Here is a 22,236-nt window from a genome sequence, read left to right on the forward strand (position 1 = left end):
GCGGTTGCGTTGAAAGCAAGGGGTACCGTCGGCAGTTCCCGCCGTCGCCGCTTCCCTCATCTCCCTCTCTATCCCAGCCTCCGTCGCCACTTTCTCCTACTCTCTCACCTCTTTATCCCGGCACGCAGGGTGGCCGACGGTGCGCTTGTCACAGGGGCCACGGACGGTGAGAGGGGCGCAGGGGCTGACGATGAGCAACGCACAGGGGGGCGGTGGCCAGATCTAGTCAGTCGTGTCGTCGCCGTCATGGGCGGATCTAGCCACGGCGCCCACGGAGGAGGTCGGCGACTCTTTCAATCTCTCTCTCTCTTTCTCTCCGTCATGGGCGGCGCCGGATTTGCTCATCGCCTCTCTTTCCCCCTCTCTTCCCCGCTGCCGCTCGTTGCCATCGTGGCCTTCGGCTCCTCTACCACCTCACCGCCTACAGCTCTGCCCAAGGGTGGAAAGGGGAATACAGATGTGGGGAGCGGTGTCCACAAGCTACGGCGTCTCCTCGCTTGGTTCCTCTGCCAAAAGTCACCAGGAGCGCGTCTCCTGGGAGAAAACGTGCGCCTCTCCAGGGGCACGGCACAAACGCGAAAGATAACGGTGTAATACTAAACGTTATTATTGCACGATAACCTTCCAATAGCACGAGCCAAGGTAACCGTTATCTTTCATGCCCCCTGGTAGAAAACACGCGCCTCTCCAGGAGCACGAGCCAAGGATACCCATTGCTCATGCTCTAATAACCTACCAATAGCTGGTGCAAACGTGCAAAGTTGGTGGAAGCTACCAGAACAACCTACCCAGGGCACTCTTCAAGTATAAAATGTAACGGATATATAATGTAAATTCAAAACTTTTGTTAATTTTTTTAATACAATTGTTTTTATATGGATGAGTATACGTATTTGCATTTGTACTATATTTTTTTACGCGTATTTGCATTTGTACTATGTTTCTTTAAAGAAAAGGTTACTAATTCTGACTAGGAACTGGTGATTTTCTGGTATGTCTAGGCCTGTTTGGAGAGTTTAAGATTTTGAGAATCAGCTGTTTGGTAGCCAACTTCTAAGTCTGGAAAAGTTAGTTTTCCAGTTTCTGGCTTCTAGTTTATTTTTTTGATTTTACAACCACATCTTCTCAGAATTTAAACTAAAAGCTGGATGGTTTGGGAGAGTTTTTGATTCTGGGAGAAGCTACAGAAACTCCTCCAAACGTACATAGGGTCTTGTTTGGGAGCTTAAGATTCTGAGTAGTAGCTGGCTGCTAGTTTATTTTTTTATTCTACAACTACAACTTCTTATAGCTGAATCAACTAGAAACTCCTCTAACCAAAGCCATATATAGTCTGTAGTCTGGTTCTACGGGCCCGGCTTCTGCTGTAGGCGGACAGGTCAGGGCAGATCGGCCGAATAGCGTAGACGGCGCCTCTCTCGGCCCTCGCGGCGGCCACCACAAATTGCCCCGAACGTCCGACGTAACCGGGCCACGTTCCGCGGGCCAGCGCTTGCGGTAAATTGCTTCTCCCGTCCCTCCCACGCGACGCCTCCCGCTCCCGTGCCGGCAACCGATGGGTGGTCGTGCCACACTGCCGCCTGCAACTGCAAGGTGGGGGACACTGCGCACAACCGCACCCGTCGTGGGCTCGTGATGGTCAGCCTGGTTGGGGGTGGGCGGGTGCGGTTGGAGTTGGAGAACCTGCTGCGATGCGAGATGCCACCATCCCGGCCAGCACGCTACCCAACGCCATAGGGCCGCCACCGCACGTCTCCTGTCTCCACCCTCTCCTATCCCATCATGCTGGCACATGCCGCTGTCGACGCCGACGCCCCTTCCCCATCCAGCCTGCCTTGCTTGCCATGTCCTACTACTACCACTAGTAGCAGTAAAAGCCTGCACAGTGCAGCTCTGCAGATCGAGGACAGTCTGTTCATTTTGGGCCCAGTAGTCATCTTGCAGATGAGATCAAAATCCGCAACCAACATGACACGGTGAGTAGAGTAGCAACCATGGAAAGAGATGTTGCACTTATCAACATGTAGTACAGTAACAACCATCATCAAATGTCCCTACAACTCCGTCTCTCTCATGCTCGAAGAATATAATAATCTCATTGATTGAAACACGTATAGGAAAATTTAAGCGGCAATTAAGGAAGTAATAGTATAGTTGTAGCAGTAGAAGAGTACAGCAACACACGTTAATTAATCACGCGAGAGCGATGGATGGATCGGCCGGTAAGGTCTCGGTCTCGACCTCACACGAGGCGGCGGCAGATGGTGATGCCGTCGGCGATGGCGAGCTGGCAGACGTCGATGCGCGGGTCGGCGGCGAGCCTGGAGTTGAGGTCCCTGATGGCGACGGAGAACCTCCGGTCCAGGTCCGACAGCGGCGTGTCCGGCGGCAGCGCCACCGTGCCGGCCCACAGCGTGTTGTCGTACACGATGTGCCCGCCGACGCGCACCAGCTGCAGCAGCTGCTCGTGGTACTTGACGTAGTTGGGCTTGTCCGCGTCCACGAACGCGAAGTCGAACGCCGCCTCGCGCCCCGCCGCCGCCTCCTCGGCGAGCAGCTCGTCCAGCTTCTCCAGCCCCTTCCCCTCGCGGAAGTCCACCTTGTGCGCCACCCCGGCCTTCTCCAAGAACGGCCGCCCGATCTCGTAGCTCTCCCTGTCCGGGTCGATCGCCACCACCTTCCCGTCCTCCGGCAGCGCCAGCGCCGTCGCCAGCAGCGAGTAGCCGGTGAAGACACCCACCTCGATTGTCCTCTTCGCTCCGGCCATCTTCAGCAGCATCCCCAGCAGCTGCGCCTCATCCGCCGACGACTGCATGAACCCCCTGCATGAATTAATGGGCTAATTAGTTAATCAACCCCAAGATCTAGCTTAATTAAGCAGATTAATTAGCAGAGATCGTGGTTTCTTACCACTGGTGCTTGTCCGTGATGAGGCGCAGATCGCGCATGCACTCCGGCTCCCGTGGCAGCACCGTCGTGTCCAGGACATACTGCAAGTTCACCGGCGACGAACACAGCAACCATCAGCAAATTAATTAAAACAGAGAGATCATCCTAAACACAATCCGGCGAGCTGATCAAGAATCATCAGCAGCACGTACCTTGTACAGGGCGTCGCTCTTGAGCAGCGTCTTGTTGGTGCTGTCGATGTCGCTGTGGGCGTTCTTGATCACCGGTGCGTCGCCATTGCCGGTCGTCATGGCGATGAGATCTTCCTCCGTTTGAGCTGTTGCTGCTTGAGCTGCTGGTGGTGGTGCGAGTCGATTGGTTGGGTCGTCAACCGAGAGCTCCGGCGAGCAATATTTATCGGCTCACGAGAGCAGGGTTGGTGGCGCCACCAAACACCCGGTCTTTTTTCCTCCCTTCCTTTTCAAAAAATAAATTAGCAATCGATCGATCGCACGGTGACCTGGTTGTTGAGCCACCAAACGTAGTGGCCATGATCAGTGCCCAAAAAAAGGGTATTTTATAAGCGTTAATTTGGTCTTCCCGTTGAGACGGTCCAGTAAACTGAACATTATTACAGTACTCAGTACTACATGTACTACTTCATGCATGATGCATGTGAAATTTTTGTTTTTTTTCCCCTCTCTTTCTTCTTCTTCCTACCACCACCACCTGCCGCGACCTAACCTGCTTTCGTCGTGGTTTGGTTAAAGAAAGGGATCGCACGCTTTTGTCCACCCTGTTTATCCCAATATTATTCCGCCTGCTTAAAATTATTTTGCCCAGGGAAGAAGAAGAAGCTTCAGCGAAAACGGCTTCTACAAAGCTGCGACAGGTAGTACTAGTAGTACAGTAGCAACCACCAGCTCACCACGATTTACCTGTGATGGAAATGATTAATGAGTGGTGCTGCGACTTATAATTAAGAAATGCAGTAGCACTCCATTAGTTTAAATTTGAGATCGTGTTCTGAATGTATTTTTGGGAGAAAAATAACCAGGAGAAAGCTCGGAGCTGTCACGAAGATGGATGGATCTAGTAGGCGCTTCCATTGATTTGGGCACAGTGAATTTTCTGGTGGCGACTGTGGATGGGCAGCCAAAAAAGGAGTCAAAACAGGGTTGCTACTGTCCGAAGACTCCTAACCCTACATCTAGGATGTTGTCTATGTCATTAACTATATTATTATTTACTAGAACTTTTAACTTATGTGACATTATATTAATTAAGAGAGAGTGGAGAGAAGAAGAAACTGGGTCTCATGTAAGAAACAGCTTCAACACGAGAACCTATGCACTAGACATTATCAAGTTTTACATTGGGAGAAAATAGTGCCGTCATAATAGATAAAGAATAAATATGATTGATAGAAAAGATAGATGATGTATTTATTAATGACCCACTTTAAGAAACTATGGGTTGTGGAGTGTAGTTTCTATTATGATGTCTTATTGACATGGCACCATAGACACTACTTATGAATACTATGGCTTGGGACTGCCCCTGAGAGGATGCAACAATTGCAGGTCGCTACCGCGACCAGAGGAGGGAGCACGCAACAAACGTTTTTGTGACACACTAGCAGGGGCCCAACGGCTGACTTCCTTCCGTCCACACGCCAATCACCAAACGCACGCTGGTAGAGTAGTCGTATGCGGTTGGAACAGTAGATGTACAACATCATTGGACCGAGTACAGTACAGCGACGACAATAGCATATCCCATTAACCCTCCATTAATTACGGAACCCAAAATCGTAGTCGAATCGATCGATTTTGCACCTCGAACATCATGATGGTCGTGTTGTGAGCTTATAGTACTCATTTCCGTCCCAAAATATAATTATTTTTAACATAGTAATAAGTCAAATATTTTTAATTTTGATTATTAATAGCAAAAAAGAATCAATCATACAAAATTGATGTTATTAGGTTTATTATTAAACAAACTATCATAATATGTAACTCTTTTTATTTAAAATATTTTATTTTTATATAGATATTTGTTGATCAAAGTAGTATGTCGGCGACCGTGTAATTTTGGAACGGAGGGAATACTTCATTCTCCCTTCACCAAACTCAATATATACACCTAGTAGGCCCACTGACAGGGACACACACCAACCCTCCAGTTATCGTTGAAACGACCAGAAAAAGCTATGGATGGGTGCACCGTGCACCTGGACGATTGGTTGGCGCGAATTCGTCCGTCGCGCGTGCGATGCGAGAGAAGAAGGCTCCGATCGGGGCATTGCTGGTGGCGCGCCGCATCGATCGATGGGGCCAAAATTACGAGGACGATTGGCGGGCGGGTCGCCGTCGCTCGGGTCACCGGAGTCCACAACTCTCGCAGAGTGGCAAGGGTGGGGTGGGGGTGGGGGTGGTGGTGCCCTGGTGGGCCGAGTGGCCCACGACGACGTTATCGCCGGTGGGTGTAAGTCGGGAGGGCACTGATTGGCTCGTCCGGAGTCTGGTCATTACCGAATGTTACTAGATTTGACACAGTACTTTTGTTTGTCTCATAGTAGTATTGATTTCGAGCCTCTCACACTGTGGTACTTCCTCCATACATAATACTTTATCCGTTTTATAAAAAACCAGCTATAAATCTAAACATAGGCTATATCCTGATTAATAGCTAGAAGTTAATCTTTTTAGTCAGAGGAAGTATATCATAATATTATAAATGTGAACAAATTTCCTATCCAAATTATACCTCTTATCTATCTATTTATTAAAATATTGTTTTCTAGTACTTGATAAAAAACAATTTAGGTTTTCTCATTATTATTTTTTCCATAGAATATTGAAAATCAATTTATTTTGAAGAATCCCTGGCAACTCTTATGGGAACATGAGAGAACACTTGATAGTGGCTCGCACGAAGGAATAACAAATGAGATCGCGCTATTCATGACCCAGGGAAAGCTTCTTGCGGTTAATTAGCAACATCTATGACTAGCTAGTGGCTATTCCTTTGACGAAGCTGGTGGTGGGATCAAGTAGCAGCATCTATGATTGACTTACATAGATCTAGTGGCTCTTGCGGTTTCGCCGGTCTTCGCATCCGGGCATCTGCCGATCTTCGGGGGTAGGTGGTTGGTGAATGAAAAAACGAATTGTGTTATTTTTTTTTAAAAAAAAAGAGTTGCGTGGAAATGTAAAATACTTGTAGGTAGATATCCCCTTCACCCTAAAATAAAGCTATTTCGATCACTCAGTTTTTTCTTTTCAAATGAAGCTATTTTCTCATATATCTATCATTTCAACGAATCACAATCATCTTTTATTTTATTTCTTCATCCAATTTCTTTTACCAATCATAATGTTTCCTGATCATTTTTTACATTTTTCAAGTAGATGTGGGGTCCTGAGCGAAGTTGACCCCACTGCTACTTGTGGAATTGCCAGTAAGGCGTCAATTTGGCGCGACAATTGCAGCTTTCTCCAAGAGGACATGCCAAACTTGACAACAACATTTCCGTAAGATGCTAGAGTGCAGTTGTCACTTGCATATACAGCAGGGAGAAATGATGACGAGGTTTTTGGCTTACTGTATTAGCATTAGGACGTTTAGTTCACGCTAAAATTGAAAGTTTGATCGAAATTGGAACGATATGACGGAAAAGTTGAAGGTTTATGTGTAGGAAAGTTTTGATGTGATGAAAAAGTTAAAAGTTTGAAAAAATAGTTGGAAACTAAACCAGGCCTTAGTAACACCGTCCCAAAATAAGGTTGCGTTCGGGAGGGCACGCAAAACGGAGCAGCGTTTAGCGCGTGATTAATTAAGTATTAGATTTTTTTTCTTAAAAATAGATTAATATGATTTTTTAAGCAATTTTTGTATAAAATGTTTTTTTAAAAAACGCACCATTTAGTAGTTTGAAAAGCGTGCTCGTGAAAAATGAGAAGAATGAGAAGGAGGGAATAGGAACAGCCACTGCTGACGTTTTGGACATTCTAAATACTAGTGAGTAATTAATTAGAATCCATATTTTCCATTTTTTCCATATTAGATATCAATTTTATGGAGACGAAGCAACACATCTCTACATGAACGTAGGGGTACTCTGGAAAGCTAAAACATCGATATTTTCCATCCACAAGCTATTAACCTCATCGTTAATTAAAAGTGATCTAAAAAAATTATTTATTATTTATTTTGGAACGAAGGAAGTACGTACCATCTGATCTTATAGTTAAAAAGATACATCTGATCTTATAGTTAAAAGATACAGAGAGGGTTTGGTTATCATAGGTTTGGGACCACGGGTAACAAAAACAGAAGGTCAACTCTGGTTTCCGTGGTGAATAATTTCCCGAACCTTGAGAATGCCGGAGGTTAGCTTCGTTCAGACTTGGCTTCAGCCTTCATACGAACAATTTTCAAGTCAGATGCATCATTCCATATTGTATATTTTACGGAGCATATTTTACTTGTTTTAGCTTCTTTCCAATTTTTCTTTGTTTTTTTTCCAATTACACGACAAACCCACTCACAAGCTAAATCAAGTAAAATATGCTCTGTAGTTTTCACAAGCTAAGGGTGTGTTTGGTTGGACTGTAGCTTTTGAAAAAGCGGCTGTGGGCTGTGACTTTTAGAAAATTAGCTGTGAGAAAGACAAAAGCTCGTTTGGTTACACACAGGTGGCTTTTGAAAAAGCTTCTCTCCTGACGAGTGGACCCCACATGTCATACACAGGTATCTTCTCCATCTACACAGACACAGGAAAGGCAGGGCAGACGAGCGAGGTGGCGGCAGACATGGGCGGCGGCGGGCTAGCTCCTGCTCCGGCGTCGGCGAGGAGGGCCGTCGCCCCGTGGCATCTGCCTCCTCCGGCTCCGGGTCTGGCTCGTCCCGCGCGTCACCGAAGAAGTTGGCGTCGATGCGGTCGTCGGTGGCGCCGTCCTCGTCGTTGTCGCCGTCTCCCCACGAGCAGTTGCGGCGGGAGCCGCCGCGGCGGCGGATGCGCTGCGGCGTGCGGCGGTAGACGCAGGCGGCAGGGCGAGGAGGAGCGGCGGCGACGACGAAGTGAGGAGGAGGAGGAGGAGCGACACCGGGGGTAGAAAAAAGAAACGCGAACCGTTTTTTTGTGTAATGGCAGAGATGGGTAATTTTTTCCCCAAAAAGCAGGTGAAAGCAGAGGGTAGAGGTGCTTTTGATTTATACTACACTAAAAGCTGGCTTTGGACAAAAGCAATTGTAGCTTTTGGGTCCTTTGGTTGGCTTTAAGCTTTTGCAAAAGCAAAAGCAGGTTGAAAAGTCTAACCAAACACACCCTAAATCTTGCTATTAGTGAGATATCTCAGTCTACAAATGTAGGCCTAAAATTGTTCATATTTTTTTGACGAGCTCGCACATATGTTCTTTTTCTTAGTTTGACCTCAGAGTATGCTTTACAAATATTTGCAGGAATTCACAAAACACGTGGAATTCAACTATTTTCCAATCTTATAATTAGCTTGTCGCTGTCGTATGACCGACGCATAGTCCGTCATGTTACTTCCCTTCATAAAAAAAAATCAATCTAGATAAAGATGTATCCATCACCTAAAACAACAAATGATATAAGATTGTCCAGATTTATTATTTTTGGTGGTATCACATTTTTACATAGTTTGTTTTTTTGGATGGAGAGAGTAGATGAAATTGTACGTACCGTCGTACCGTCATGCACAAAGTACTTGAACAGTTGCTAATGCCGCGGTTGCCAATGCAGATAACCCAAGATAAAACATCACTCTAGAATTTAATTTTTGTTCTCAGACACAAACCTGCATGAAAAACATACAAAGGCTACGATATAATTGCAGTGCAGCTGCTTATTTATACTACAGTTCAGGCCCATTTGGGGGGTCCATTCAAAGCCCAAATCCAGCCCCACTTCAGTCTCCCCGAGATCAGTGCTTCGCACACGGCTTGCGCCGATCTCAAACGAGGCGGCGGCAGAGGGTGATGCCGTCGGAGACCGGGAGCTGCACGGCCTCCACGCGCGGGTCGCCGGCGATCTTGGCGTTGAAGGCCACGATGGAGCGGCGGATGTCCTGGTCGAACTCCTCCAGCACGGAGTCGTCCTCCAGCGCCACGGACCCGCCCCAGAGCGTGTTGTCGTAGGCCAGCACGCCGCCGGCGCGCACCAGCCGCAGCAGCCGCTCGTGGTACTCGCCGTAGTTCCCCTTGTCGGCGTCCACGAACGCGAAGTCGAACTTCCCCTCGTTCTCCTCCTGCAATGCACAAAAGACATGAGACATATGATCGAGCAGCTGGCATGCAATCACCAAGACGTACGTTGCTTTGCTATTGCTTACGTTGGCGAGGAGGTTGTCGAGGATGGGCATGGCGGCGCCCTCGCGGAAGTCGACCTTGTGGGCGACGCCGGCCTTCTTGATGACGGGGAGGCCGAGGTCGAAGTACTCCCGGCTGACGTCGATGGCGACGACCTTGCCGTCGTCCGGGATGGCGAGCGCGGTGGCGAGCACGGAGCAGCCGGTGAACACGCCCACCTCGATGGTGTTCTTGGCGCCTGTCAGGTTCAGCAGCAGCGACAGCAGCTGCCCTTCCTCCGGCGGCGACGACATGAACCCACTGATCGAATCCAACAAAAATGTTACACAACACAGCATCATATCATCAGCTTCTAATTAATCACGCTGAATTTAGCATGTACTACCTCCATAAAAAAAACCTAATCTTAGATTTGAATCTGAACATATATGTGTCTAGGTTCAAAACCTAGGAGTGTGTCCAGATTTAAACTTAGAATTAGTTTTTTTTTTTTGGAATGGAGAGAGAGTATAAATTAGGAGACAAATAGTACTAGGTGTGCTCGCTGGTGATGAGGCGGAGCTCGCGCATGAACTCGTTCTCCCGCGGGTACACCATCGTGTTCAGCATGTACTGCACCCAAAAAAGGGTTTTTGGTCATATCATCTCAATCAACGATTGCTCGTCCATGCACTGCAATATGGGGATGAAAATCACGAAAATTAATCAACTAGAAACTGATGTGTACCTCGTGGAGGGATTCACTCTTGAGGAGGGTCTTGGGGCTATCGTTGCTGTGGATGGCCGTCTTCATCTCCTTGGACTGAATCTGAATGCCGCCGTTGGCGCCATGGCTGGCATCGCCGTTCGCCGCCGCCATGGCCGTGCTTGATACTCTTGACGCCGGTGTCGTTCGCTTCAGCCGCCTAGAGTGTGCAGTGCAGTACACAGGGAGAAGTGTTACCAGGAGAGGCATTGCTGCCAAGCTCTATATACACGAGGGATGGGCACGCTTTCTGGGCCGACAGCTAGCTTAGGCCGGCATCAGCTGGAGTGTCAGTGGTGGTGCCATGTCATCCACTGTGTCGCGGTCACGCAGATAGCATGCAGATGCAGGGATGGATGAGGACAAGTGCGTACGTCGTCCCCAGCGCAGCGGCCGGCCCAGCTGATCGATCGATCGGTGCGCGGCCACTGTGTGGCTCACCGCTCATCGATCACACGCACGCGGCCGTCCCCTTCGGTGTTTTCCTCGTGCGGTTGCTTCTTTTCTTCGGTAGTAGTACACGCGCTTGCGTGGTTGGCGGTTTGCCCGTGGGCGCGGCATGGGCATGGGCATGGCGGTGTGGCTGCGTCACCGAATCGGCGTGCTCTCCATCACGCCGCTCGCGTCGCGCTCGCGCCGGGGGTTGTGAGCGGCGCGGCGTGACGACGGATGGACCGCGGATGGATGGGTGTCATGGACTCATGGTCATGTTGGTGGGATATTTGGGATCCGCGTCGGCTGCGCCTCCGCGCGTCGGCGCGTGCGGTGTGAGCCGCGTGATCGGGATCGGATGGCCCGTTGGTGCGTTCCGCGCTGGTGGATCGAGTCTATTCTCCCCGTCTCCAAATAAATCAATCTAAAACAAGCGTGTGTTTGGCTTGGAATCAAGTGAGAATCCATCGTTTTATTTATAGGATGGTCTCATCTATGTATTTAGCACAAGGATCGAAATGCTCTTTCTCTTAAGGGCATGTACAAAGATAGAGTTAGATATGAGCTCTACGTTATTTAGAGACTAGCATTCTACAACAGTTAGAGACAATATGGTCTCTAATCATTAATGTATCAAAATACTTTTTATTACTCTCCTTTCCTTTCTTTCACCATCATGCAACAAAATTTGCTCTAATAAATGCTATGAGTCGACTCTGAGCCGTTGTCATGCATAACAACCATATTCTTTTCTCTTTCTTCCATATCATCAAATTTACTTGCATGGCAATAGAGAGACCACTAATAAAGACCATTGTACATGCTCTAAGAGTTTGAAGGGTGTGACCGGCATGTCAATAAGAGAAAAGGAAGTACTATTAAGTTGGATTGGTCCACCATTTTTTCATGAAGCTAACCGAGATCTAAAGGAAATGTTGCTTTTTAGAAATCATCCCATCGCAATTGTTCTCAAGGCCCAAACAGCCAAACCAAACACCCTAAAAAATAAGTTCGCTCAAACCCAACCTATCCTCAGTTATAGCTCCAATCTGATCCATATCTCTGAACCGCAATATTGGATATCTCGACCTTTCAATTTATTAAAACCAGTGTAATTTGAATCCCTAAATGGTTTTAGAGAGCGGTTTCGCTGACGTGGCACTTTGATTTAGTTTGATCGGCTGACTCAACGTGTGGGTTCAGCATGTCTATGACTCCTCCTTTTTTCCTTATCTTTTGTCTCTCTCCTCACTTGTCTCTTCACTGGCAACATTGGTAGGAGGTGCTGGCGCAGTCGCTCTGTCTCGCTCCCTTCCGCCTCTCCCTTCAAGTCATGACGCCACCCACCTTGCTGAAGGAGAGAAAGATATGTGGGCCCCACAATATTTTTTTAATGATAAATGGGTCCCTCATATTTTTTTATTCTAATGCCACAAGCGCCACATCAATACCATGTTGGACGAAACCAGGTCAACACCACCACATTAGTGAAACCGTCATTTAAAACCGTCGAAGGTGTCAAAATACATTGGTTTTAATAATTGGAGGTGAAGATATCTGGTATTGTAGTCCGAGGATACGAATCAGATTTAGCCACTAGTAAGGCAGCCAAAGTGGATTTATTCTTTATTTTTTGGACGGATTTTTGGACGGAGGGAGTAGTTGGTGTTAGGTTGCAAAGGCTTAAGCGAAGACGGGCAGTGGACTGGCTTGGTTGGCTAGGACCGAATGGCCGATTACGCTGGCGGCCATGTTCGGGTGAACGGCCCATGTGAGTGGTTGTTTGGGCTTGTTTTGGCCCATTTGTAACACTAAAAGAGCACACGTGCATAATACGAAAGAGATGTTTATCCTAGGCATGTTGATACATCCGTAACAGCAACCCCTTGGAGGAGTATGGGGAAAGGAACCTTCCTGCTTTGAAAAGGAGATAAAGGAATTTTGTTGGATTCACACTGGGGTATATGGTATACGAGAATATGGACATGGCTATAAATCAAAATTTAACTCAGAAAATTGGATTGTTAATGTTTCAGTTGATTGGAGGCGAAACACAAAGCTATATGATGTGAAAAAAAAACTATATTTTCCACTCTGTTTTTTTTTTGGAATGTCTCCTCCACTGCAAGCTTAATCTCAGGCATTTAATACATTGCAACAAAATCTAATTGATTGCAATAAGAACTTAGCAAATTTGTAACAAATTAACACCAATATGGACGATGGAAAACAAAATTTATTCCCCTTTCGATCAAGAGAGTCCCCAGAATGCAACGGAAGGAAAACAAGAATTGGAACAACAAAGAAAACTTGTTGCAACGAACACCGCAACATTAATTGATTATGTGCAAGGCTAGAAGAGGAGGCACCTGGGTGTGTACATCGTGCTTCTCCACACCTTCGTGCAAGCCATGGACATATGCTCCTCGGTGACAGCTTCACCAGCGACGGAGGACAAGCAAAGGTAGCATGGAGAGGGAGGCTATTATGATGTCCTATTTGGCACTAGCAAGTTATATATGGTCCTTTAGATGGATGAGGTTAAGGTTGTTAAGTGGATGAGAAATGAGTGGTCAGCATGCACATTCTCAGTACAAATATTTTCTTTCATGTTTTGTTGGCTCATGAATACCATGCATGAACTGTACATGTGGAAAAGTTGACGTTGAATTTGAACTTCAATTATTGTACGACAAGATCAACAGCAACAGTAGAGCAACGTACTCTCTCCTACGCAAAATAAATCAACCACCTATTACAATGTCCTAAAATAAACATCATACTACTACGAGGTTGTTTTATTTTGAGACCGAGAGGGTATAGACACTCTAGCGCATTTCTAAGATTGCCCGATCGATCGGTCGATCTCACTTGAGGCGGCGGCACAGCGTGACGCCGTCGGCGACGGGGAGCAGGCATGCCTCGACGCGGTCGTCGGCGGCGACCATGGCGTTGAACCCGACCATGTAGTCGCGCACCACGCGGTCGTACGCCGAGCTCCCCGGCGTGTCGCGCGGCATTGCCACGGACCCGCCCCACAGCGTGTTGTCGTACGCGACCACGCCGCCGACGCGCAGCAGCCGCACCAGCCGCTCGTGGTACCCGCGGTACTGCTCCTTGTCCGCGTCCGCGTACGCGAAGTCGAACTTCCCCTCGCCGCCGGCGAGCAGCTGGTCGAGCACGGCGAGCCCGTCGCCGTGGCGGAAGTCGACCTTGTGCGCGACGCCGGCGTCCTCGATCACCGGGCGCCCCAGCTCGTAGTACTCCCGGCTCACGTCGATGGCCACCACCTTGCCGTCGTCGGGGAGGGCCAGCGCGGTGGCGAGCAGCGAGTAGCCGGTGAAGACGCCGACCTCGACGGCGTTCCTGGCGCCGATCATCTTGAGTAGCACGGAGAAGAACTGCATCTGGTCCGGCGACGACCCCATGAACGACCTGTGCGTACGTACGTAAATTAAAACGGCCGACGTCGACGTGACAAGCCAAAGAAAAAGAAAAAAACGATTATGCAACGCACTTGGGATGGTTCTGCGTGATGAGGCGGAGCTCGCGCAAGCGCTCGTGCTCCCGCGGGTACACCGTCGTGTCCAGCACATACTGCAAAGTGCACACACAAATATGCATCTCTCCATCATTTTTTCGATCTCTTCCTCCAAAAAAACGAACATGAAACACACACCACTGCACACGTACATCGCGCTTACACATCCGCGAGTCTATACGTACCTCGAGGATGGAGTCGGACTTGAGGAGGGTATTGCTGCCCGGCCGGTAGGTCGCCATGGCTAGCTAGCTAGCTCCGATGATGATCTCTCAATGGCCTCTCTAGCTATCTGGACCTCTTACATGAGTATTGCAGATCAATTAATGACTAAAAAAAAAGATAAGAAGAAGAACAAGACGACACGGCGTTTTGTTAAATTGGTAGGTCGCGTGATGACCTGAACGTGCAGTTACTCAGCGTCTCTACCGATCAGCTAATTGCTGACAGTACTTTGGTATAAAATATGGTGTGCTCCCTCCATTTTAGGTTATTAGAAGTTTTAACTTTAGTTAAAATCAAACTACTTTCAATTTTACTAAGTTTGTAGATAACTATAGTAATATTTATAATACCAAATTAGTTTTATTAAATCAATAATTAAATATATTTTTATAATAAATCTAACATGGGTTGAAAATGTTTATTTTCTATAATTTAGTCAAACTTAAAGTAGTTTGACTTTGACATATTAACCTGAAACAGAGGTAATAATTGTTACCGGTTCATCTATAACTTTAATTATTAAAAATTTTGAGATGATTAAATCGTTAGAGTATCTTAAAAAAATAACTATCAAGTTTTTTGAGGGAAAACTTTCAAATGTAACTATAATGTAATTGAGTGTAATTACATTGTAACTGCACTATAACCGCATTGTAATTACATTAATTTATACCGTGGCTATGTTATAGCTACAGTATAACTGATATAAACCTGTATTTAAGACTAGTTTAGTTGACTAGCACCGGGATCTTATCCGTAGCCTATGTGAAATTTCTTTCTAGCAATTATTTTTCTATTCAATGCACCCATCTTAAAATGATCCAATAATAACAAATCTGAAAGTTTTGACAAAAATTTTCTAGCATTCTAGCAATTTTGTTAAATCATAATGAAAGAAAGTTTAATACTTATGTTTATGTAATATACTTCGATAGCATGATATTTATTTAATTATTTAGATAACATTTGTGAAAATCCAAATTATTAAAGTCTAAATATGAAGGAAAGGAGGGAGCAGTGGCGGATCTATGTGGACCCCCGTTTTTATAACAGGAATCAATCGTGTAAACAGTACCATTTCCCTGGATCAAGTAGTCTGGTACACACGAATTCTTAGCTGAAATATCAAGTGCACATACACGAGTGTCTAGTATGAATCATTGCATCATAAGCCCGCAGGCATAGTCTTAAATCATCGGACCGAGCGGTCCGGAATACATTCCAAAAACAGAAGAAGGTAAGGCAGCGGAGTTAAGGCAGCGGCACGCCATTGCCACAGGCAATGACCGTAACTAAGACCTACTGGGCGCCATCGTCTTCATCACCCTCCTGTTAGTAAGCGTAGGGATCCTCCGAAGCTTCATCTCCGACCTCTGATTAAATTTGTATATTGCAAGGGTGAGTACCAACCGTACTCAGCAAGCCACCACAGCAATAATGCACATGACAGGGGAATTCAAAGGATGGCTATAGTTCTTTTGCGCAAAGCAAGTTTTGTAATTCTTTTCACAAGCCTAAGATCTAGCATAGACTGATCAAATTTTAATACCAGCGTTCACATTAAACAACGACGGTTCTGTCCACCATCCATTGTGATCCCAAGGATAGCTTCCCGCCATTGAGTCGTCATGGTTTTCTGAGGACGTCCACATTCCCGCCTCTCAGGAAGTGGCTCCATCAGCATAAAAATCATCATGCAATATCCCATCCCACATAAGTTAAGAATTTAGAGTCTAGCCAAGTGTAATACATGTCCCGGTGCTCAATAACCGCGAGCACGGCTATTCGAATAGATTTGGTTTACTCACACTGCAGTGGATGTACACTTTACCCGCACTCCGCGACTGCCCAACACATGAGCCTCGTCCCAACACATGAGACGCGTCACGGCAAAGCTTTTTGATAACCTCGCATTGGCAGTACCCGCTCCATGAACTTAAATCCTCATGCACTCTAGGCGTCCATGTTTCTAGCAGTGAGAGGAGTTCTGGCGCTCCCGGGAAAGAGAAGTCTCACACACATATTAAATTATGGTTCAAGTTAAGTTCTCTCTCTCACACACTCATGGCAGTCCTACCGATGGCGACACCGATGTAGGGCACGCCTCTCGGCCCTACCTCAACGGCTACCCCACCATAGCGCACCTACCTCACTCAGGGGTGAACCATCTATGCAGGGATACTGCCTCCGCTCGGCTATCTAATCCGCTAGGTCTATACCCATACGAGAAGTGCGGTTGTACGGGGGTCGTTTCATGCTTAACTTCATGGCTCGGTCCTTAATTGACCGGGGACGGTACTAGCCTTTCCCAGATACCACCCAAATCCACCGTCCGCCCCAGTCGAAAACAATTGTTTAATTTTATTTCTCCTTTCACAAATCATGTCATCAACATCATGGCAATGTGGCGCTCATGTCTCTACATGCCGCATCTCAATTACCTTCCCAAAGGTAATTGCCCAAGCATATAACATTTGATAAATGTGAGTATGTATGATTTTAGAATAGCATTTCTAAGCAATTGTCATAATTGACTAGGGACTCATACGTAAATATGGTTACGAAGGAATAAAGGGCAACCAATAATCAAGGCATGGCATAATCACAAGTAGGATGTTCATCATTGCATGCAATTTTATTTGTAAACAAAACAATTTCGCAATTGGGACCAACATGTTCAAGGAATAGTGATGACTTGCCTTGCTCAAAGTCTTGCGGGTCTTGGCTTTCACTTGGATCCGCAACTCCCTCGGGCTCTATAGTTACATGCAAAAATTGATTTGAATTCGGTTAGAATTCAAATAAAAATCCAAATAAATCCAAATGGAAGTCGAATGCGAAAGTCGATTCTTTTATATTAACTTTACTATTTGCGAACTAGGGCAAACCCAATTTCGATTTATACATCCTAAACTATTTTTTGCGGGTATACATATTTTGTTACCATAAGTTTTTAATTTAATCTACCCGGGCATTATATCCATATAATAGGTTAGAAATTTCTATCGCGAGCTAAATATCGGACAAAATCCTAAAATTATTATACGATTTAATTTAGTCTATGACTAAATGATTAAATATAATACACGGCTAAAATCCCTAGTAATTAAATCCGAATTTCTACCGTGAATCGATTACTTATAGAGATTACCCAAAAATAATCTATAATAATCTATAAGGATTTTTCTACTTGTTTAGTTGTTAATTACATCTAAATCACTACCGCAAATTGATTTCTTATAGAAATTTCCAAGGATAATCCATAATTTATATTAAATTTTGCAATTCTACGACTATAATTAATCTATAATTAAATTCTAATTATTTTAAATTTTCTAAACTTTCCTAATCTCCCTCTAATTTCTATTTATTTTTCCTCCCTCTCTCTCTTCTTTTTCCTTCTCTCTCTCTTTTCTTTTCTTTTCTTTTCCTTCTCTCTCTTTTCTTTTCTTTTTCTTTCTCTCTCTCTTCCTCCCGGTTTCTCTCCTCCTTCCTTCTTCTTTCTCTCCCTCGGCTTCTCCCTTCCTCTCTCTCTCTCGGCTCCCTCTCTACCCGGCGGCACGGCGACAAACAGGGGGGGCAGCAGCTCACCGACGGCGGCGGCGGCGACGACGGCGCACGGCGCGGCACACTGAGGCGGTGGCGCGGTGGCACGAATGCGGCGGCACGACAGCACGAGGGCGGCGGCGCGGCGGCTCAAAGGCAGCGACGCGGCGGCACGACGACGGCGGCGCGTGGAGAAGGGGAAGAGGCAGAGGAGGGGGAGATGGAGTGAGGAGAGGGGAGAACGGTGGAGCTTTTATAGGGGAGAGGGGGGAGTAAGGGGAAGAGGGGAGAGAGGGGCGGGTGACGCGACGGCGGCGCGGCGGCACGGGGCGAGAGGCGGCGATGGAACGCGCGCGGCGACGGGACGGCGACGGCGACGGCACGGCAGTGGTGGCGCGCGGCGCGAGGCGGTGATGGGACGCGCGCGGTGATGAATCTCTTCCAACGTAGCTTGTTCCTTCGGCACTCGTAAGCACTTCTTTAATTGAGACACATGGAAGACTGGGTGTACATCGGCGATATTTTTTGGTAGCTGTAACTGATAGGCAACTTCTCCTCGTCTAGCGATGATTTGGAAAGGTCCCACATATCTTGGTGCTAGTTTCCCTTTAACCTTAAATCTTTTTGTACCTCTCATCGGAGAAACCTTTAGATAGACGTAATCTCCTTCCTTAAATTCTAGGTTTCTTCTTCGGGTGTCGGTGTAACTCTTTTGTCGTGATTGTGCCACCTTTAAACGGTCACGGATCAAGCGAACCTTTTCTTCGGCTTCTTGGATAATGTCAGGTCCAAATACCGCCCGTTCTCCAGTCTCGGACCACATTAGCGGGGTGCGACATCGTCGACCAAATAATGCCTCATTTGGCGACATCTTTAGGTTTGCTTGGAAACTGTTGTTGTAGGAGAATTCGGTGTAGGGCAAACATCTCTCCCAGTCTTTGCTAAAATCCAATGCACAAGCTCTCAGCATGTCCTCCAAGACCTGGTTTGTTCTCTCTGTCTGGCCATCTGTTTGTGGGTGATAAGCTGTGCTAAACGCAAGGTAACTTCCTAGGGCTTCATGTACTTTCTCCCAGAAATGCGAGGTAAACTGTGTGCCTCGATCAGATATAATCCTCTTAGGTATACCATGAAGACACACTATCCTGGTCATGTATAACTCGACTAGCTTGGCACTGCTATAATTTGTCTTAACGGGAATGAATCTCGCTGTCTTGGTGAGTCGGTCTACGATCACCCAGATGGAATCATATCCTGTTGCGGTCTTGGGCTGTCACGCCCAGAAATTTAGCCCAAATTTCCAGACTATTTTGTGTATTAAATCCCTGTCCAGGACCAGCCAGGGTACACAAAACGACAAGTAATAAACAGTTCCAAACGTAAATAAAGCGTAAAATACTTACAGAAGAGGCACTTAGTCCTCACACCGAAACAAAAGCAGCAGCAGCGGAAAAAGGCGATCCTAGCGGGGCTTCAGCTCCACTCCACAGGCAAAACTCAACTGGGGTCTGAGCCTTGGTCCTCTAACTCCATCTTCAGCTCAGAAGCACTACACTTCTGAAAAGGGGGAATAATAGCAAGGCTGAGTACAACCACCGTACTCAGCAAGCCACACCAACGATGCAGACGTGCAAGGGGGAACACAAGGACGGTTTGTGGCTATTTGCATAAAGGCGGTTGTAAAACATTTTATTGAGCAAAACAGTAAAACTGTTGAGTAATTAAAGTAATATTAAATCTCCACTGATCAACGCTACACCACGTTGAACAGGCCCAACCAACCCACCTGTACTACAGTGCATTGGGTCGATTTATTAGGTGTGAGACTAATCACGGTGAATCTGGTCGATCGCCCATAACCGCGGGCACGGCTATTCGAATAGTTTTACTCTGGCCAGAGGTGCACAACTGTACCCACAAGACACAACCCACCGACATGTCACCGCGTCATCATGTGCCCATGATGCACACGTCACCATGTCGAGTGATTGTGACGAGACCCTTCGCATAACCCTCCCCTAACCATCCACACCACGCTAAGGTTTCACCCCCACCCCTCAAAAGGCAGTGGGCGGTCCCCTCTTGCGCCGCGGTGAATCCGGCAGCTGGACAACCGGACACCCCGGCCGACCCAACTCCATCACGCCCACCCTCGCCACCGGTGCCTAGGAAAGGGTCGAGCTATACTTCAGATCAAGCAGTTACCCATTCCCGCTTGTGGCAAGCGCTGTAAGTCTTCCAGGGTTTCCCGTGAACCGGTCCTTAATTGCTATGGGTGCGACTCGCAAAACCATGCATCCACAGCCCACCATTCAGTCGCATTTTAGTTGGATAATTACGACCATAAAACATGGCCAGATGTCTCGAGCACGCAGCTCAACAAGATACTAGAATGTCTAATACTGCAATTATCCCATCGACTGAGCTAGTGGTAATTAAGCATGGCTAAGCATATAGTTCTAGCTAGGTCACATAAGTAACACAAGCTAGTCAATTTATTACCCAAGGTTGACAAAGAACAGATATCAAGTAAACATGGCGCAAGCGAGCAGATAGGAAAACCCTGATCCCATGTAATTAGCAAAACATGCATATTTATTTGTAAACGGTAAAACATTTATAAATTGGGATCAACATGCTCAAGGAGAATGTGTGACTTGCCTTGCTTCTTCACTTTGATCTTCTGAACTCTTTTCCTCGCGACCGCGGACTTCCGAAACGACGGAAACTACACGCTGGCACGCAAAACGAGGAAAAACTCTAATAAACACCAAGAAAACAGTACATAAAAAGTAAACAAACATGTAGAGCTCAATTTTAGATGAATTTTGCAAGTTGAATGGCTCAATTCGGAGTTCGAATGAATTAGATATGAATTTTAGAAGGTTTTGAGCCATTTTAATGAATTTCTAGAATTATTACCGATTTATTGCGCAATTTAAATCAATTATGACGTCATCCGACGGGGGAGAGGTGGCGCCGGCAAGCGGGCCCCACCTGACGGTGACTCACGGGTGGCGGGCGCACCGTGGACCGAGTCCACGCATGCGCTGGTCCGCGGGCGCACCACGTGGCAGACACGTGGCGGCCACGACGGACGGCTAGCGGAGGTGGCGCCGACGTGGCGCCACAGAGGCACCGACGCGGGCGGCACGGGAAGGCCACGTGGACGGCCCAGATCGCCCCGAAGGAGGATCGGGCGGCCACGGGCGAGCGGGAGCCAGCTCACCGGTCGGCCGGCCGGGAGCGACGGCGCACGGCCCGATGGTCGCCGGCGACGACCACCGGCGCGACGGCACGCACGGGAGGCGACGAAAAGAGGGGAAAGGGAAAGGAGATGAAGGGGGTCCTCACCGAGGAGCGCCGGCGACGGGACGACCATGGGGAGGCGACCGGCGGCGGAAAGGATGGCGGCGGCCGACACGGGAGGCGACGGGAACGGCGGTCCGACGACGCCCGACCATGGCGGAGCCGCGGCCGAGGGCCGGCAAGACCTAGGGAAATTATTGGAGCGGTTAGGGAGGGAAATAGGCGACCGGAGCGGCGAGAATACCACGCCAGAGAGGAGAGGAATGGTGGGGCTCACCGGCGACCGAGAGGTACCACGTTCCGGTGGGTTTCCGGCGATGAACAACGGTGACCGAGGTGCTGCACGGCGCTGCGAGGCGAGAGGTGAAGACGGAGCGACGCGGCGGCGGCTAAGGCGACGGTGGCACACGGCTGGAGGCGGCGTATGGTGGAGGTGGCTCGGGATGCACGGTGGAAGGGTGGTTGCGGTGGTGGAATGGGGAAACGGAGCGGAGGCCGGGGTAGAGCTTGGCACGGCGTTGCCGACGGCGCAAGCGGCGAGGTGCGGCGACGACTAACGCAGCGGCAGCGGCCGGCTGAAGGCGGTGTGTGGCGGTAGTGGCTCGGCCTCGCGATGGGAAGGTGGTTCCGGCGGTGGAGGAGGGAGATGGAGTGGATGCCGGGGTGCGGTGGGGTGGTGTGATGCTATAGGTGGTGGCGGCGCAGCGCGGCAGCGACGGGAGCGGCGGTGGCGGGCGGCTGGAGATCGCCGGCGAGCGGCGGCGAAGGGGATCGGCGTGGAGAGCTCGGTAGAGGGCGTGGGGGACTCGGGAAAACGGGGAAAAAGGAAGAGGAGTCCACGGGGATTGATTTTATAGCTCAAGGGGGCGAGGAGAGGGCCGGGGAGCGGCGGATTTCGAGGGGAAGTGGGGCGGCGTCGTGGGGGTGTGGCGGCTCGGCGTGGCGTTGATTCCCGCGGGGAGAGAGGGGGAGTGGGGCGGGATGTGGTCGCGAGGTGGAAGGGGTCTCGGGTCCACGCCGGTTGGGACGAGGGGAGGTGCGGGATCGGCGGAGGGAGTGGGCGGCGTGGGCGGCGGTTGGAGCTGGCCGGAGGTTGGGGATGACAGGTGGGGTCCACGGGTCCCACCTGTCGGCCTGAGTGAGAGGGGAGGCCGGGAGGGAGGAAAAGCAGACTTGCGCCAAAAAGGGGAGGCAAGCCGGGCCGCGG

General features: G+C 48.4%; 3 protein-coding genes across 5 annotated transcripts; all 3 read right to left on the reverse strand.

Annotated features, from left to right (window-relative positions):
• Window positions 1–1,981: 1,981 nt before the first annotated feature.
• LOC4345934 (tricin synthase 1-like) lies at window positions 1,982–3,441 on the reverse strand. Its single transcript, NM_001403649.1, has 3 exons — window positions 3,102–3,441; window positions 2,911–2,990; window positions 1,982–2,822 (listed from the first exon to the last, which is right to left on the reverse strand). Exons 1-3 carry the CDS (start codon window positions 3,198–3,200, stop codon window positions 2,243–2,245), a joined length of 759 nt encoding a protein of 252 aa, NP_001390578.1. The 5' UTR covers window positions 3,201–3,441; the 3' UTR covers window positions 1,982–2,242.
• Window positions 3,442–8,354: 4,913 nt separating this feature from the next.
• On the reverse strand, window positions 8,355–12,897 carry LOC4345935 (tricin synthase 2-like). 2 transcript variants are annotated; one of them, NM_001422614.1, is made up of 5 exons: window positions 12,778–12,897; window positions 9,959–10,136; window positions 9,764–9,843; window positions 9,255–9,531; window positions 8,355–9,170 (listed from the first exon to the last, which is right to left on the reverse strand). In NM_001422614.1, exons 1-5 carry the CDS (start codon window positions 12,825–12,827, stop codon window positions 8,877–8,879), a joined length of 879 nt encoding a protein of 292 aa, NP_001409543.1. In that variant the 5' UTR covers window positions 12,828–12,897; the 3' UTR covers window positions 8,355–8,876. The 2 variants fall into 2 exon arrangements, with proteins under 2 accessions (NP_001409543.1, XP_066168978.1); XM_066312881.1 differs by lacking the exon at window positions 12,778–12,897 and having other exon boundaries at window positions 8,667–9,170; window positions 9,959–10,175.
• Window positions 12,898–13,060: 163 nt separating this feature from the next.
• LOC4345936 (tricin synthase 2-like) lies at window positions 13,061–21,957 on the reverse strand. 2 transcript variants are annotated; one of them, NM_001422612.1, is made up of 7 exons: window positions 21,307–21,957; window positions 21,075–21,214; window positions 20,382–20,455; window positions 19,124–19,277; window positions 14,135–14,249; window positions 13,926–14,005; window positions 13,061–13,843 (listed from the first exon to the last, which is right to left on the reverse strand). In NM_001422612.1, exons 5-7 carry the CDS (start codon window positions 14,189–14,191, stop codon window positions 13,276–13,278), a joined length of 705 nt encoding a protein of 234 aa, NP_001409541.1. In that variant the 5' UTR covers window positions 14,192–14,249; window positions 19,124–19,277; window positions 20,382–20,455; window positions 21,075–21,214; window positions 21,307–21,957; the 3' UTR covers window positions 13,061–13,275. The 2 variants fall into 2 exon arrangements, with proteins under 2 accessions (NP_001409541.1, NP_001409542.1); NM_001422613.1 differs by lacking the exons at window positions 19,124–19,277; window positions 20,382–20,455; window positions 21,075–21,214; window positions 21,307–21,957 and having other exon boundaries at window positions 14,135–14,315.
• Window positions 21,958–22,236: the final 279 nt, after the last annotated feature.

This window comes from Oryza sativa, chromosome 8, assembly GCF_034140825.1.
Source record: "Oryza sativa Japonica Group chromosome 8, ASM3414082v1".
NCBI classification, from domain to species: Eukaryota; Viridiplantae; Streptophyta; class Magnoliopsida; order Poales; family Poaceae; genus Oryza; species Oryza sativa.

Coding starts and splice junctions, on each gene's coding strand:
- LOC4345934 (NM_001403649.1), bottom strand. CDS start 3,200: ATGACGACCGGCAATGGCGACGCACCGGTGATCAAGAACGCCCACAGC. Junction 2,991..3,101: donor AGAGCGACGCCCTGTACAAG/GTACGTGCTGCT, acceptor GTGAACTTGCAG/TATGTCCTGGACACGACGGT. Junction 2,823..2,910: donor ATCACGGACAAGCACCAGTG/GTAAGAAACCAC, acceptor TAATTCATGCAG/GGGGTTCATGCAGTCGTCGG.
- LOC4345935 (NM_001422614.1), bottom strand. CDS start 12,827: ATGTCCATGGCTTGCACGAAGGTGTGGAGAAGCACGATGTACACACCC. Junction 10,137..12,777: donor AGCACGATGTACACACCCAG/GTGCCTCCTCTT, acceptor TGCACACTCTAG/GCGGCTGAAGCGAACGACAC. Junction 9,844..9,958: donor AGAGTGAATCCCTCCACGAG/GTACACATCAGT, acceptor TTTTGGGTGCAG/TACATGCTGAACACGATGGT.
- LOC4345936 (NM_001422612.1), bottom strand. CDS start 14,191: ATGGCGACCTACCGGCCGGGCAGCAATACCCTCCTCAAGTCCGACTCC. Junction 14,006..14,134: donor AGTCCGACTCCATCCTCGAG/GTACGTATAGAC, acceptor TGCACTTTGCAG/TATGTGCTGGACACGACGGT. Junction 13,844..13,925: donor ATCACGCAGAACCATCCCAA/GTGCGTTGCATA, acceptor ACGTACGCACAG/GTCGTTCATGGGGTCGTCGC.